General features: G+C 43.1%; 1 protein-coding gene across 5 annotated transcripts; it reads left to right on the top strand.

The window, feature by feature from the left end:
• The first annotated feature begins 1449 nt into the window (after window positions 1–1449).
• On the top strand, window positions 1450–16854 carry tcf20 (transcription factor 20). Of its 5 annotated transcripts, none has more exons than XM_056752011.1 (6): window positions 1450–2152; window positions 7862–15352; window positions 15439–15532; window positions 15621–15670; window positions 15753–15846; window positions 15934–16854. In XM_056752011.1, exons 2-5 carry the CDS (start codon window positions 8657–8659, stop codon window positions 15807–15809), a joined length of 6897 nt encoding a protein of 2298 aa, XP_056607989.1. In that variant the 5' UTR covers window positions 1450–2152; window positions 7862–8656; the 3' UTR covers window positions 15810–15846; window positions 15934–16854. The 5 variants fall into 5 exon arrangements, with proteins under 5 accessions (XP_056607989.1, XP_056607986.1, XP_056607985.1 ...); XM_056752008.1 differs by having other exon boundaries at window positions 1451–2112; window positions 15753–15842; window positions 15937–16854; XM_056752007.1 differs by having other exon boundaries at window positions 1451–2152; window positions 15753–15842; window positions 15937–16854.

Raw genomic sequence — 16854 nt, 5'->3', positions numbered from 1 at the left:
TATCCAGTGAACTGTAGCATGTGTACACACTTTTTTACCTGTTCTGTATTTTTGCAGAAAATAGGGAATACTTTTACGAAATCGGGCCAAAGGAGCAGCTTGTGACATATTTTTTACCCTGCCTCCTATTGACAATCACTTCACTTCACTCTATTGTTTCATTTTATCTTCTCTGTAAGTCGCCTGAATGCAAATGTGATTGGTACAGTTGTGTAGTGTATTGTGTTCCATGACAAGCTCATATTTTTCTTTGGTTTTTGAACTTTTCTTGTCTCGTAACATCATCTTCATCTACTTTACAGTAGTGTGATGTTTTATTTGTATTTATTCCTAAAGCTCATTCTTGCACTTTCTCTGGCTGCACTCTTTTTAATGTTGTATATTCATATAAAACTAAACTGTCAAATTATTCTTGAATCCAATAAGAGGTTTTAGTATTTTGAATCGATCTCAGCAGTGTCTAAGACTATTTTGTAATGTGAGTGATTTTGAGGTCTTTTGTGTCATGTCTGCAGGAAAACTTAGTTTTTTCATCAAGCGTGAATGGTTTTGAGAAGAGAGCTTCATTTTGACCTGAAAATATGATGTTTGGGGAGTTGGATGAGATGTTGTGTATTTGTGTTTCCTGTTTTTAGAATACGAGGCATCATTTCAAGAACTGTGTTTAAGCAATATAGAAAAACTGTAAATGATTAGTGCGCCCCCTAGCGGACACGCGCGTCTCGTACTCCATGAAAACACTGATTTAAATGTGAAGTGGGATATAATGTACTGTAATGATAAAGTACAGATCTGAACTCTTGAAAATTCTGCTGTTAACAGGCAACAACACGATGATCACTGACAAACTTACATGAGAACGTCATGTTTTTACCTTGTATGTCAATGTCATGATAAGTGAGTGAGTGTATTACTATTCCCAAGCTTTTGCTCACTCTGGGCTGTCTGATCACGTGATGCTGCTAGTGTTGCTTAGTTACTACAGACAGAAGTCAAAAGAAAGCGTTTATTCTGCAGCATTCTAACACAATATCACTGTACATCTGCCTAAAAAACAATGTTTTAATGGAAACTCTAGTGTCTGTGTCTTTTGGAAATATCATTTCTGCAGTCACTGTCTCTTTCTGTCATAAGAATTGAGTCAAAATAAACACATGTGACGATCAGCTGAAACTTATCACCTCGTGTTGTTTTCAAGTAGGAAAAGGATGCTTTCATATGAAGAACAAAGACGGAGATGACCGTGAACACACACACACACACACACACACATGTTCGTTTGTTCATGTTTAGTGATTTACAAGAAGAATGAAGATATGAGACAACACATCTGAGCTGATGAGTTCATTTTATTATCAAACGTGTCGTGTGTCTTCATCCTTTAGACGTCTGCGATTTATACATACTAGGCCGTTGTGACTCAGTTGCTATGGTAACCATGATGGAAATAGACGTCTGTCTCTATAAGAGCTGCGGTTTGAGAGGTCGACGCGACGCGACGCGTCCGCACCGCAGCAGTGGACGATCATCGCTGTCTGCCACCGACACGCCTGACCAATCATCGACGAGCACATGCAGATGCGTCTTATATTAACAATTCACACCAATATTATAAAACTGGTGACGCGATTCACTGCTGAACACAACAGAAACGTGATTTCTAACGTAACGTTCAGTAATAACAAACTCATCACACAGTGATTCAGACCTCGAGTATTAATAATGATTGACGTTCATCAACTTATAGTGAGTGTGTGACGATATCAACGTGAAGATGATAAACAGCCTACGTAACATTTGAGGCGTCAGTAAAACATTACAGATGTGGCATCGCGTTATTGTCGCGTCACACGCGTGTGCCTGATGGATGCGGTGCGCGCGTGAGGGGGGCGGGAGCGCGTGGACCGCTCGAGCTCCTCTCTTTCGTTTCCTGACGTGAGTAAGACAAAAGAAAAAAAACCGGCAAGAGAGAAACGGGCTTCGTGTTTGTCGGATACTGAGGCCCGGACGGTTCCGTGAGGCGGTTGTGCGCGGCGCGTGAGCCGCGGGTCGGTGCGGGCGGAGCGGCGGGCCGCGGGACTCGAGCCCGTGGAGATCAGACGGGCCTGTCCGGTAAAAACATCGTCATATTACCAGCCATTCGTGTTGATGTGTGAGTGTTTTCAGTCATTGTGTTTACGGCCAGTTGTTTATTTCCACACAATGTTCGGCGCTGTGTGTCGCGTTATTTGTTTCCGACGCCTTTGTAAACCCTAAGCGATTTTGCTCACGGATTGGGTTTTCCTCACAGATGCTAAAGAGCTAAAGCTAATGTGCAGTGAAGAAAAAATAAAACGCAGAGACGATGATGGACGAGCTCAGCTCATTTCTCGATGTTTCTCGCTCGGTATCGTATCGTAACTTCATTATTAATGCCAGATTGGGGTTGAATCTACTAAACCGTCACACGACCGCACTGAAGCTGAAGCTGACCGGGACATTCCTCCTTATCAGGACATTTTTTGGGGTGATAACAACGAGCCTCACGTAAAATGGGCAAATAAAACTGCAGAGTGTGAAGAGCATCACTTACGACGATGACCTCACACACAAACAAACAAACAACAGTGACAAACACAAACTCACTCACACACACAAAGCCTTTTTGTGAAGGGTTATTTGTTGAGAAAACTGCGGCCATAAACTCATTTCTATTGTACGATAGGTGATAGACTCGCGTGCACGCGACTAATGACACCGTTCACGTGCATGAGACCCCTGAGACACATACAGTCTGATGTTGTGATGTTGTGATGTTGTGTTATTTTGCGCGCTCGGAGATCTCTGATGAAAAGAATGTGGAAAAATCAACATCATGTCAATGAGTGGGGACTGTTGTGCTGCTTAGGATTTCCCAGCATGCTTTGCCTCGGACTGGACATGTAGACATATGTAAACATAGAACTAGATGGTTGTTTACTCCATGTTGAAAAGAAGGCATGTGGGTATCTGAAAGAGTTTTTATTGGATGTTGTGTGTGTTGTGGTCATGGTTAATGATGGAGGTGATGTTAATGTGAATGTTTAAAAAAACAAGAAAATCAAGTTTCTCTTTCTTTCCTTCTTTTTAAAATGCTTAAATATCTTTGACCGGTTGAAGTTGAGTAGGGTTTACTCAGAAGATGACGTGTAGATGTGCTGTCTGCGCTGGAGAAAGTTCAGCCACAGATGTATTTATTTCAGCCTACATGTGTCACGATTTTGTCCGTCTGAATTTTGGTAAAATCTTGGATTGTGCTTCAAGTGCTTCATTCATTTAAACAAATGCTATTTACAAAATCTGCTGAGTCCAAAAATTGCCACAGTGTGATTTTATTGATTTGTAGAATAAATCACTCATTATATTAATTTGGTAGTTACAAATATCACCTGCTTTTGATGGCGTTTTTAATTTTCTTTTGTAAGAAGTGCAATTTATAGACAAACTTCATTGGGCTAAGATTTTAATATATCGAGATTGTGTTCATGTAACAATGGACAACAACTCTGTGTTTATAATGTAAAAAAATATTCTTTCACCAGCTTTTATGAGACAAAATGACTTTTAATTATCCTCATCATGTCAAAGGAAACCTGTTGGAGTTTCTTTCTTCATCAGAACACGAAAGAAGATATTTTGAAGAATGTTGATAGTCAAACAACACTGAACTCCATTGACTTTCACTGAAAGAACACAAAACCACTGAGACATTTCTCAAAATATCTTATTTTGTGTACCACTGAAGAGAGACTCGCATACAGATTTACAAACACATGAATGTGAATGAATATAATCTTATAATATGTTAGGTTTTTATTATTATATTATAATATTTGTTATTGCGATAGTTTTGGTTTCCTTTACAAATGAGCATTTGTGTGTATAAAGGGTTGTGTGATTGGTTTGGTTCGAGCACAGTGATGTTACGGTGTCATATCAGGAACTAATGTGTAACATGTTGCCTCTGGTCAGTATTCTGCTGTAGCTCAGTTGTGACGCTCATGTGTGATCCTGTGATGTTTAACTCTTAGAGTTTGTTGAGCTGCTCTGGTAAAACATTGGTTGATGACATGGCATTTTCACTGTCACACCGTGTCTACACAACGATACGCATCAGAACACATTATCATTTTACATTTTGTCATCACTGTGTGATGCAACTAGGGATGCACCGATACTACTTTTTCCTTGCCGATCCAATTCCGATACCTGTATTCTGCGTATCGGCCGATACCGATTCTGATCCGATTCGATACTAGCACTGTTTTCTTGAGTTGCATATTTGATCTTTTATTGTTTAAGAAATAAAAGGGTGGATAGCTGGATAGTTCTTAAGCATGTTTACTTACAAGTACATTTTAAAATATCTGTACTTTATCAGAGTATTTTGGACAAAAAATACTTTCCTACAGTATGAAGCACATCATACTTACTCCACTACAGTCCATAAATAAATGTTTTTTTTTTTATAACTTTAAATCCATGAGTACATTAAAATTTAAGTATTTTTACTTTTAAAAGTAGAAAAGTATGATTTTTTTTAATGTAGTTAAGTACTGTATTAAACTTAAAAAAACACAAAAAACAAAAATGTGGTCTCAAAAAAGGCACAGATACTTACAAAATGTTTAACAAATAAATCTCTGTTTATTACACAAAACTATCACAGTATAAAAGTCTCCAAACTCGCTCATCCTGGACACAAAATGATGCGCCTAAAACATTTGCTTCTACGTCTACGTTACTTAGTCATGCGCATTGGACGCAGAATGATGCGCTTAATGCACCCGCTTCACTTACGAGCATCCCGGATAGTGATGATCCTGATGTCGTGGGGATCTTTGCTTCCCAAGTTCAAAACAGTTATACACAAAGAGAAGAGATATGTTATGTGTTTAAATCATAGTACATTGCATCCATCCTAAAGTAAAAAAAAAGCGTTATAGTGTATGAATGACGCATAACATAGACCGCTTCCAGTGCTTGAATCTAATAACGTTACACTCAGCGAGTACAGTCTCCGGCAAAATGCATTTTAAACAAAACCACAGTCTATTATCTAGTGATTATGAAGAATATTGAAAACTTTGGAACGAGTAACGTCCTGACTGTTCCCGGACACACGCATGCTGGATTGAGATTGACAGATGACGGCACCCGCAGAGGTCAGAGTTATTTATTTATGCTATATTGGTTTATTCCTTGCATAAAGCTATCAAAATACATGACATCCAATACAGTGCATGACAACTTTTATGGTTATAATTTCCTGATAGTTTGTCATTTTTGAAGCATTAGAGTAACATCCAAGGGTATCACAACGGATCGGAATGAAGAGAACCCGTCAGTCAGATACCCGATCCAGCAAAAAAGACCCGTATCGGCCCCAATTCCGATCCAGAGTATCGGATCGGTGCATCCCTAGCAAGCAACATACAAATGACTAGAATTAGTATTGTCATCATTTAAATGCTGTATTGTATATGGTTGAATGTTTCCTTGTCTTAAGTTGAGCTGTTGTTTTTAAAACGGCTTTTTGACAAGATTTTATTTTTCATTTTTGAGCTAGATGTGTCTGACTGGAGTTTGTGACTGTCCCAAGCATGGTTTAGGAAATGACAACTTTTACAAATTCAAAGGATGTTAATTAATACAATATGTCTCATTTTAAAAGTGTCTTTTTTATTCTTATATTTCTAAAAGTGTAGGAACAGTGAATACTAGGTCTTCAAGTGTTTCTAACTTTAATACAATGAAGAACCGTATACAGCATTTGAAATGATAACAGCAATACTAATTGTATTTATTTGATGTTGAGAATGCCAGCAACAGGATGTGGGTCATAAAGCAGCATTGTGCTGAGAGACTCTCGCAACATCTCAAGTCTTCATCATGTGTCATGTGTGCCAGTTAATGTTGTCTGCTCGTTTAAATAGTTGATGGGATTCTAAATGAGCCTGTCATGTTGCTTTCCATTACTTCAGCTCACTTTGCCTTCAATGTCGTTAGTGGTAAAGCACTGATGTAAGTGCACAAGCCTTTGAATGAAATGCAGGTATTTCTGACGCCCGTCCATTATGTGAAAACATTTAGTCATCAATTCAGAATGTAGATTACAATCTTACATACAGCCATTTTACAGTTAGCATGAATTATATTCATCCCATGCAGGGCTCCAGACTGCGTCTAAAACGGCCGCATTTGCCACTTAAAATATTAATTTTCGAGTGATAATTTACGAGTCACTGGATCGTTTTTAAAAAGGGCTTCCAACATAAGTGCCGGTCATACAAAAAAAGCTGCAGGAGAGAGAGCTTTGCAGGTCTCAGGGAAGGTGCACTTCCTGACATCAAGAGGTGCTCTAGAGGCTAGCTTCCATGCCAGACTGACGCGAGTGACCGGTGACACCATCAGCTGGGTTACACGCTCAACGCAAGCGCTCTGATCTCCACATTTTCAGACTCAGAGTACCAGATAATGCTTGATAAGGGGGCACGGAATAAGCACTCGCAGATCTGCGCATAGAAATTCCATTTAAATGCATTGACGGGCAGCATTTTAACACTATTTGAACAGATTTACATATATTTATAGTTGTGTACAAATTTTAGGGTGGAATTTAGGAAGTCTACAGATGCCGTATGACCCTGCTTATGAGGGAAAACAACTTGAAAAAAACTCATTGTGAGCAAAACCTATGAGAGGGAAGATTTACACACAACAGGATAATTAGAAGTATGTGATTTAAAGGTTTAAGTTCATTTATGAGGCTCTTAAATAATTTGGTGCCTGTGTTTTTCCCCTGTAGGGGCCAATGGCTCCTTAACTGACTTTTTTGTCTGGATCTCTGCCATGAACAATTGGAAATACACAGTGGCTATAAATAGAAGTTGAAAACTGAATGTGGATTGTATCTAGTCAAATTTGTCCGACTTTGGACTTGTTGGCACCAGAAGGATTAAGTTAGAGACCCCATAGACATTTTCACACAGAGATCCTGGAAAATACTCGGAAAATGAGTTCTGTAATCTGTCCCGGGATCGTTAGATATTGTTCATTCACACTTCCCGTGATTTTCTTAAATCTTTGCGTTCACACACATCCCGTAAAGATCCCGTGAAGACACATGACACGATCTTGACATGACGTATAATATGAACATCGGAAACGAAAGAGGTAGTGACATGCTACAACAGAGGAAGTGTTTACATTGTGTTGAACAAATGGCAGCTGATCGGACGTTAGATGTTGTTATGCAAACATTTTGTATATCGAAGTGCTTTCTGGTTTTTAAACCCCCCGCTTAAACAGTCGGATGATAGCTACATCATTTTAATGACGCGTGCATTAGCCTTTCGTTCACACAGGGGGCTTTCCGGGACTGATCGCGTAAATGTTACTAGGTCCACTTTCCGGAATCAAATCTATCCGGGATGCGTTTGCGTTCACACAGAAGGCAATCTGGCAATTTTTTGGCAATCTTCCGGGATCAGCGGGCTGTGTGAATGGGGTTCATGTTTGTCATGCTAACACAAGAGACTGTCCTTTATCTTCAGGGTTTGACCCATAATAATATCACGTGTTCTACGTTTAATATGTGTATATTTTTCAGAATCCCATTATATCTCTTTCTATTGTCTAGGGTTATGTGAAGCAGTTTTCAACTGTTTAAATGTGGGAAAAATGCTAGAGATAAATGAAATGTTTTCCTATGCAATTGTTAAACACCTGTGTTTCATTGTAGTTCACTTGAGTTGTTATTTGAACGATGATGATGCATGAATGTAACACTAAGGCGGAAAGATCTGGATTATTCATGTGCTGTGTTTTCTCTTGTTTTCAGACCATCTCAAAAAAAGAAACAAACAACAGTGAGAGGACACGACAGAACAAGCAACTGGAGGGCATGACACTGGCCACGGATCACCAACACTAATGATAATTGATAAGGGTTGGACCAGCAAAGAAACAAAATAAGAAGGAGATCCTGCTGGAATGAAGAGCTAATATGGAAACCTCATATGTTTGGATAAATCTGAGCGATATTTGATAACAACAATTTCAAAGAAAACATGACTGGAGAGAGCATCAACTCCTCATTACACAGGAATCTTGATCATAAACTCTTGATGTTTTTTATACTATCTGCAGTTTCAGTGAATATATGTGCCAAACGTTTTATCAATGAACTGTTATAATTCCACTGCATGGCTGCTACATACATTTCCACAGTTACCAGAAGGAAAAGGCTCGACTGACCTGTGTTTTGGTGAGATATTTTTTACTTTCTGGCAGGCAGAGACAACACTAAACCAGTTTTCATTTTCCACAGCCCTTTGAAAATCGTGCCAATTTTGACACCATTTTTGTTAATGAACGTGCTGCTGCTATATTTTTCATTTCATTTTCATTGTCATTTAATTCTCTAATTCAAGCGATTGGCAGACATTTGCTGTTGTCTCCTGCTACAGATGTGACTACGGTTTCGCTTTTTGTAATCTTTAGTGTAAAGTCATGTTTATATGATTTTTTACCAATCTACAGCTTCTGGAAAAGCTTAAACAAAACATTCCAATTTGCCCTTTTTGATTTTTTTGAAAAACGAAATACCAGTTAAAGCTCATCCAAAACTCAGAAAATGCAGAATTTCCCCAACAGTCCAGTACCACTTCATCCAGGATTTAGCAGGAGAGGAAGTGTCGTCAGTTCTCCGTATCAGTCCCACACTTCAGACCTTCAGATTTCCCCCAGATCCTCGGAGGACTATGCTGCCATGCAGCAAGCTCAACCTAACCTGCTCAGTCAAGGGCAGCACCTGCACCTGCGAAGCCAACAACATCTTCTACATGCTTCTCCTGTACATGCTTATGGATCTAGGAGGGTAGCTGGAGAGATGACCCAGGGAAATGCTCACAGTGGAAGCTCTTACCGTAAAGAGAGTATGGACTATTATTTTTCAGTAAGTGGAAGGGAAAGAAACCGCAGAGGATATGGTGCAGGATTTAGGTACACAAACATGGATGGACATGCACCTCATCAGTATCAACATTTATCTGGCTCGGGGTCATCCTCTGGAATGATTTCCCCTTACCCAATGGATTATGGCTCCAACCCTGCTTCTGGAGTTGGGGCTGCTAGTAGTAGTAGTAGTAGTAGTAGCGGTAGTGGTGGTGCTGGTTCATTTTCTCCCTCCCAGCAATACGGTTTGACTCATAACACTCCAGTACAATCAGGTACTCCAATGCAACAACGCCAGCATGGTCAGAAATATCCCTCCCATCAAGAATTACATCATCATCGGGCATACTCTCTTTCTGGAAACCGAGTACCCTCCCAGTTTGGACACTATGCCCCCATTAATGCAACCTCAGGCTCTACTGGAATGTATAACTCCCCACCACAAAGATACGACGTGAGCAGCAGCGGCAAAAGCACGGATGCCAAAATTAATAACTCACCCACTCGGCCCAATCCAAGCGCATCTGCTTTAAGCAGCTGTGAGAATGTGGGACATAGCTACTCGTCGGCTACTCTCACGCCATATTCACCGCAGTCCCTTCACAAGCATGCCCCTCACTCTCAGCGTGCCTCCCAGAGCACCATAGCAGGTTACGACCCTTCCCTCAAAGTGCAGCATCATGCCCCTGCACACCCCAAAATGTCCCATTCCTCCATCCCTTCCAGTCCTGCTCTGCCTCCACTCCCCTGCCATGAAATGGCTAAATCTCCTATGCACTCCCAAAATCATCAGACTCGCATTCATCAAAACTACAGCCCCATATCCAATCCCTCCCCTGCTCCATCTGCTGTACAGTCTCCAGGCTGCAGCTCTTCGTCCTCTCCACTCATGGGCAGTTCAGAGGGAAACAGTACAGTTGCCCAGATGCAGGCGTCATCCCTGCCTGTTTTAAATGCTCATAGTAGCCAAAGCCACGGAAGGCTTTTGCAGGCTGTGTCTCAACTGAGCCCAACTCCTAGCTCTAACAGCAGCGTCAGTAGTTGCGGTAGCAGTCTAGGAACGAAGACAGTTGGTTTCGGCCTCAATGCAGGAATGGGTCAACCGGCTGCAAATCAGAACCGAGCGTCCCCAGGGCCTCATAGGAGGGGTACAGGAGAAGACAGCTCGCTTTTCAACACTGACACTGGTCTAAATAGCCTCAATGCTCTGACATCTCAAGTGGAGAATTTGCCTAACACAGTGCAACACATGCTGCTAACAGACACCGTGCTCTCCCAGAAGAAGAGCAAGGAGCAAGGATCTCAGTCAGTGCCTGAAATCCAAAATAAATGTGCAAGTTCCATTGTAGGTGGACAGACTGCAGCAAATGAAGAAAGGTCTGAAACTAAGGGGGTTCAGCGTAAAAGAGTCAAAAAGGCAAGTGGAACTAACAATGAATCCGAGCCAGCCAGCTACCCATTATCGCAGACCCACATGCTGTTAGAACGTAGTCAGCATGGGCTAGATCTGCAGGTTAACGCCAGGGTTATTTCAGCTGTTTCAAAACTACAGGCTGCTGGCTCTCAATCAAAGACACCAGAAAATCCCTCCTCCCCACCACAACCACCGTCAGTTCATCCTTCTGCAGAACTGAGCACAAAACCTCCATCTACTACTAAATCTACACATCAGAAATGTGTGCCTGAAAGAACTATCGGTCATGTCGATAATAATGGAATGATGGGGCAGAAGATGATTAAAGATGAAGAAAGTGATGTTGAAATGGGAGATCCTATCAGTCACAGAGAAAAGTTTGAGAATAATTTTAATAAAGCTGAGACTGATTCCCAGCAGTGTGACGATCCAAATAAACACATAAATATTTCCGAACAACATAACGTTGGAGGTGTTGGGGTCATAGTCTCTGCACGATCTGAAATTAACGCTGAATCAAGTAAGCACTCAGCAGCAAAGACTTCACAGTGTGCTATTTCTCAAACACGGCTCAAACACGGCTGTCCTGAAGGGCAACATGATGTCAGCATCCTTCGAGAGACAAGAAATCACAATGGAGACAGGGAGATCTGCATGGAAGCATATGTTTCACCATATGATATGTCCCCTAAAGAAGAAGCTGGCCAGAGGATACCCTCAAATAATTCTCACACCCATTTGTATAAATACAATAACCCAGAGGTACATTCCAACACCTGCATGAGCACAAAGAATAAGGGAAAGTCTGGAAGAGCGAGTGAAGCGGGCACAAATAGATACTCCAGTCATCATCAGTTACAGGCCAGCTATGGATCTATTGCCACGAAGGACATTAGTGTTTTTGCTGGGGAAGGTGGGAGAGGGGTTGTATCGAAGGGTCTTGAGAGCAGTTCTCCATTTCAACCATCGTTTCCCAGTCTTTTGCAAGAGGTCCTTCAAGGTCATCACTTAGATAGACGCTACGGACATCCTGATCAGACATCTAGTGTTCGTAATCGATCTCAAGATCATCGTTATCAAACAAGACCACCATATAGTACGATAGAGAATTTGAGCTTGCATGGAATGGCCGGAACGAATGTCCTGTTCAGTCAAATAGCCACTGGAAAACCACACAATTTCAGTCAAAATCAGGGACCGGATAAAGAGTTGGCGTTAGGCCCACGTCATCCCACTTGGGAGTCTGAAGCACAAAGACCCAACCTGACTCATGAAATGCCCTTAGAAAAAGGCAAAACCAGTCCGTCTCCTAGCCACATGCAGCAGAAATCAGATCTCCCAACAGGAGCCCCACCAAAGCACATTCATTTAACTGACTATTCTTTACAGCATCGGAAAGCATCCATATATGGCACTTCTCCCTCCGCTGTGGAGCAACTGCTATTACAAGAAACTGAGCCGTTAACATGTGCAGTTGGTCCTATTAGTCAGACATCATCTTCAGGAAGGCGCTCAGTTATCTGTGACGTGTCCCCTTCACGACGAACAACACCAGAGAGAGACAGAGGAACCTCTGGCCCTTCAGTCATTCAGCAATCATTTTCAGCTTCAAATGACCAAGACTGCAGCAAGGAGGATATAAAGGTAAAGAATGAGCAAAACAATGAGGATGCACCAAAGATTGATCCTGCAGGTCATAACGCTGATGGATTCTGCAGCATACCAGCCGTTAAGCATCCTCACAAGTCCCTTCACCCCTATGAAGATGTCGGTTCTGACTCGGAAAGGATCAGTTGTGTCAAAGGCCCCTGTGAACCAGCCAGCAACCTGACACATTTTACTCAAATGTCCTCAAATCAGAGGCACCAGTCATATTCCCAGGCTGTGGATGCTTTCCGAACTTATGTGTTTAGTGACACCATGGACGGGCCAAAAATGATCTCCCACTCTACTCCTCATCGTCCATTCCACACAGGCACAGCATATTCTAAAACCACACCCTCGCCTAACAAATTACAAGCTTTTTCACCGAGTGTACCTCCTCAGGACCAACCTGACTGGACTTCTGACAGATACAGGCTGAAAGATATGGACAGGCATGTTTCACAGAGACTAGCTGAACACAATTCCCAGTCTCCAAGCGGTATTCTGCCCAGTCAGCATCACATGTCACCGCGACAGCACTCTTATTCTGCATCACACTTTGACATGAAAATGTGGGATGTTTATCCTGAACCTGCTGCAGTCCCTCGTGAGCATGTTGGTTCTCCGCCAGTCACAAATACTGTTCCCAAACTGAGAGATGGGGACAAAATTTCAGACAAGAGTGCAGAAGAAACTGCCAAATCTTTCAACTCACTGGCTCCGGAGAGCGGCGTCAGGCCATCTGGGCAAACCAATAAGGCCATCCAAGGGAGTCAGCGGGGCCAGAGACTCACCAAAAGCGGAGGATCAGCTGAAACAAACCCTTTAATCATGAGAAGAAGAGTGAGATCCTTTATTTCTCCTATTCCAGCTAAGAGGCAGCATCAAGATGGTCCAGTTCAGCGACCAGCATCATCTTATCACTCTCCATCGTCTCACTCTGACTCTAGACATGTAAACAACAACTCTTCTGGTAACACTGATACTCAGCCAAAACTGGCTTCCCCAACGACACAGCAATCCAATGCTAACTCGCCTCCGCAGTGCAAAACAAAGATTCTTTCCTCAAGAAAAGGTCGAGGTCTAAAACTGGAAGCTATTGTGCAGAAAATCACTCCCAGCGTGAAGAAATTGACCGTCAATAACAGTCACATAGATTCTGATTACTCTGACGTATCTCTCTACGCCTCTGACGTACCTGATCCTGAAAGTTGTGCTTCATTTTCTAGTGTTGCTCAGGTAGACGAGGGCTGTTTATCTTACCTTGATGATGCATATCGAGCAGTTGAAGATGCCTTCTCTTGCGATACGCAGTCTCTTAAACCTGTGGCAGCAACATCAACCCCTAGTGGTGCCCTCAGAGATTTGCCAAAAGATTTTGACTTTGGATTAGGTGCTGCTGGATCCTCTGGCTCTTTGGTGGGTGAAAACGACAAGGATGACTTTACTTTGTTAGGACCCCTGCCACCTCCACCTCCATTGCCTTGCCCTGTACAGGGATCCCCTCCTCCATCCTCCTCGGCGTTGTCTGACATACAGCAGTTCACAAACACCTACCAACAGCTGGAAACCAGGCGCGGCGAGCAGTCGGCAGCTAACCTGCTCAGACAAAAACTGCAAGAAACTGGCATGGGCTTCGATGAATATGCGGCTGGGGATTACTACAGTACCGCCGCTTGTCATAGCCCTGGGCATCACCACCCTTCCAGAGCTTCTCAGCACCAGATGACCTCTCTCAATTTGTCAAGCCCAGAGTCCAAATCATCAGAAAGCCATGTACCTAAAGGTTACTTTCCATCGGGTAAGAAGAAAGGACGCCCGGTAGGCAGTGTAAACAAGCAGAAACGTGCACAAGCTCCAATCCAGAATGCTGCAGCTAGCATAGTCGCTGCCTCACTTGCCTCACCTTCAACTTCCCCTCAGCGTGATCTAGCCTCAGAATTTGCAAGTGATGTGCCACAAACATCAACACCACCTGACCAGGAACCCTGTCCATCAGTGGAGTCTCCTGTTCAAATGCAGATCATGAAGGTGGACACAGAGAATGAAGAAACCCAGCCAGAGGAAGATGTAAAGCCTGCTAGACCCAAACAGAAAAAGGTAAAAGAGGGCAATGAAGCTGTTGATTCGGGTGTCGGGCAGGGGAGGAGGAGAGGAATGTCCTCCAAAGTGGAGCTAGACGTTCAGTCAAGCAGCAGGGGAAACATGGGCCTTTGTGGAATATTCTCAGATGCCAGAAATAACATTTTCTGCCCTTACATACACGTAGAACAAAAGATTGCAGAGATTGGGGCAGTTTGTACAATAGTCAATGGAGAGGAAGAGAAATCCAAAAGTGGAGCCAAAGCAGGTCATTTTGGGATGGATGCCCTGTTGAATACATCGGTGTCATCTCAGCTGGCAAGAAGAGAAAAGGAAAATGAAAGGAGCAAGGAAAGTTGGGTATCTGAGCAGGTTGATTCCGCTTTGCAGTCAGGGAAGACACTTCCTTCTTCTGGATTTGTTCTGCCAGGGCCTGTGTCAGTAGAGACCGGACACACTGGCCGCCTGGTATGCTGCCTTTGTCAGAAGTGGGCCAATTACAAAAATCTTGGGGATCTTTATGGGCCATTTTACCCTGCTGAGTATGCCGCCATGCTTCCTAGGAATACACCCCAAATCCGTCAAACCTTGTCCTACCAAGGGCCAGCCGCCACAGGACTCGATGTGACCATTTCAAGAGATCCCACTCCTCAGGATAGCCATTTACAAGACCCTCAAAACGTCAAGTTGTCTACAGACAGCGATTGCACAGCAAATCAAGCAACAAACCCGACATCTCCGGCCACAACCTTTGGCACCGCCTCTCCTGAGGAAATGCCATTCCAGAACACTAAGACCAGCAGTTTTGCCTCAAAGGTTGCCACTCACAGCCGAGATCAGCAGGCAGATCAACTGGCAAGTGGTCTGGGAGGATCAAAAGTGCAAGAAGCCGACAGCGTTGTTGTACTGAAGCAGCTGCAGTTAGAAGATTCTCAGCAGAGGCCCCAGCACAGAAAACTCACGTCTCATCCACGCTTCAAAAGAAGACACAAATCCAGCGAAGATTTACCGGGGAGAGTCCCTATCAACAGCAAAGCGTCGCTGCCATTCCAGCCTCCTCCGCCCAGTCTGGACTTCATGGGTCCCATGGCCCAGCTAGCCCAGCTCCCACTGGTGCCCATAGATCCTGAGGAGCTGTGGGTGCACGAGAGCTGCATCGTATGGACCAGCGGTGTGTATCTAGTTAATGGCAGACTCTATGGCCTTCAGGAGGCGCTGGATGGTGCCAGAGACGCGGTAAGTTTGTGTATTGTGACATTGGCTAGAGTAGATTTGAAGAGATGTAATTTGAATGTTTGCTCGTTTCTCTTGCCGTTCCTCAGAGCTGCTCTCATTGCGACATAGTTGGCTCAACACTTGGATGCTACAGTAAAGGCTGCACACAGCTGTACCACTACCTTTGTGCCATCGAGGCAGGTACGACGAGAAAGCCTTTGGTGTTTGTGACAGATTCTTTGGCATCGTTTGAGTGACTCCTAATGTTAAATTGTTCTCCTTTCCAAAGATTGCTCTCTAAACGAAGAAAACTTTTCTCTGAGGTGTCCGAAGCACAAGGTAAGAGAGCCCAGGCTCACCGCTAACACGTGCACGGCGGCCTTGATTGTTTCACTCTGTGTGTGCTGTTCTGTTTCCACAGAGCAATAGACTTGTTAAACCTGGAGCTGCATATCTGGAGCAGTCGGAGAGAGGGTGAACACACACCGAACAATCGACACACACATCAGACGTGAGTACGTTTACATTCATCTTGATGAAAACCTATCAATGCTGTTGCTATTTGAAAAGAAAACCTGCAGCTGTGCTCTCACGTGTCTCAGCAGGAAGATGCCTGTGTGCCTGCCTGTGTGACACCATTGTGATTACGGATGGAGTTGCCATGGAAAAGTTTTGGAATGTAAAAAAATCAAAAACACTAGGAACTATGAGAAAACTGGTATGTCGCGGTTTCCAATCGGAGAAAACGCAACAATGGAAGCAGAAGAAACACTAACTGCCTTCAGTTCACTTTGGAATCCATTGTTTGAGTCCATCTTTGACATTTGTTTGTTCTTTCTATTGGAGTTGAGATGCGGTTTGTTGGACACAGAAGACTGACATGAGGGACCAAGGTGGCCGCAGTGTATTTCCGTGTGTTCTGTGTCGTATTTTAATCCTGATTTCAGTATTTTATCCATAGATTCAGAGTATTCTTCATATCATTGATCAGAAACTGAAGGAGGACCAGAATGTCTACCCCGTTGTGACATTATTGAACATGCTCGTGGAATGTGGTGTTCCGGTTGCCAGAGAGACATTGTTGTCATAGAGACCACACATCTGTTGCCTTTGAAGGTGTGCCTGAGAGAGAGAGAGAGAGAGAGAGAGGGCGAGAGGGGGAGTGAAAGTTTTGCTGTGTGTTTGCTTGTGTCTGTTCTTTTGAGAAGTGTTCTTATCGTCACCTCAAGACACGGACCTTACGTGACATTATGAGCTGCACCGTGTCTCAGCTGGACTCCCGTCGTGACGCTGTGTAAACTCTTGACAAGGGATCCACCTGCCATTCCGTTTTGACAAACATTCCTTCACCATTTCAAGAAAAAAAGTCGGCATGTTTGAAAATCTCCATCTTCAGAACAATCGCTGTCATTTTTTTATTCTTTTAAAATAAAGTGCGATGAAAAGAATGACCAATATGAAACCTTGTTGTACTAGAAAGCTGTTAATATGCTTCTGACCCATGAATACAGTATTACCATGTA

Source organism: Triplophysa dalaica, chromosome 7 (genome assembly GCF_015846415.1).
Source record: "Triplophysa dalaica isolate WHDGS20190420 chromosome 7, ASM1584641v1, whole genome shotgun sequence".
Lineage (NCBI taxonomy): Eukaryota > Metazoa > Chordata > Actinopteri > Cypriniformes > Nemacheilidae > Triplophysa > Triplophysa dalaica.
The sequence above is the reverse complement of the archived record's forward strand: the minus strand, read 5'-3'. Positions and strand labels throughout refer to the sequence as shown.

Excerpts from the sequence above, each read along its gene's own strand:
- tcf20 (XM_056752011.1), top strand. The coding sequence starts at position 8,657 with ATGCAGAATTTCCCCAACAGTCCAGTACCACTTCATCCAGGATTTAGC. Across the intron at positions 15,353-15,438 it reads TGGATGGTGCCAGAGACGCG|AGCTGCTCTCATTGCGACAT; the intron begins GTAAGTTTGTGT and ends GCCGTTCCTCAG. Across the intron at positions 15,533-15,620 it reads CCTTTGTGCCATCGAGGCAG|ATTGCTCTCTAAACGAAGAA; the intron begins GTACGACGAGAA and ends TCCTTTCCAAAG.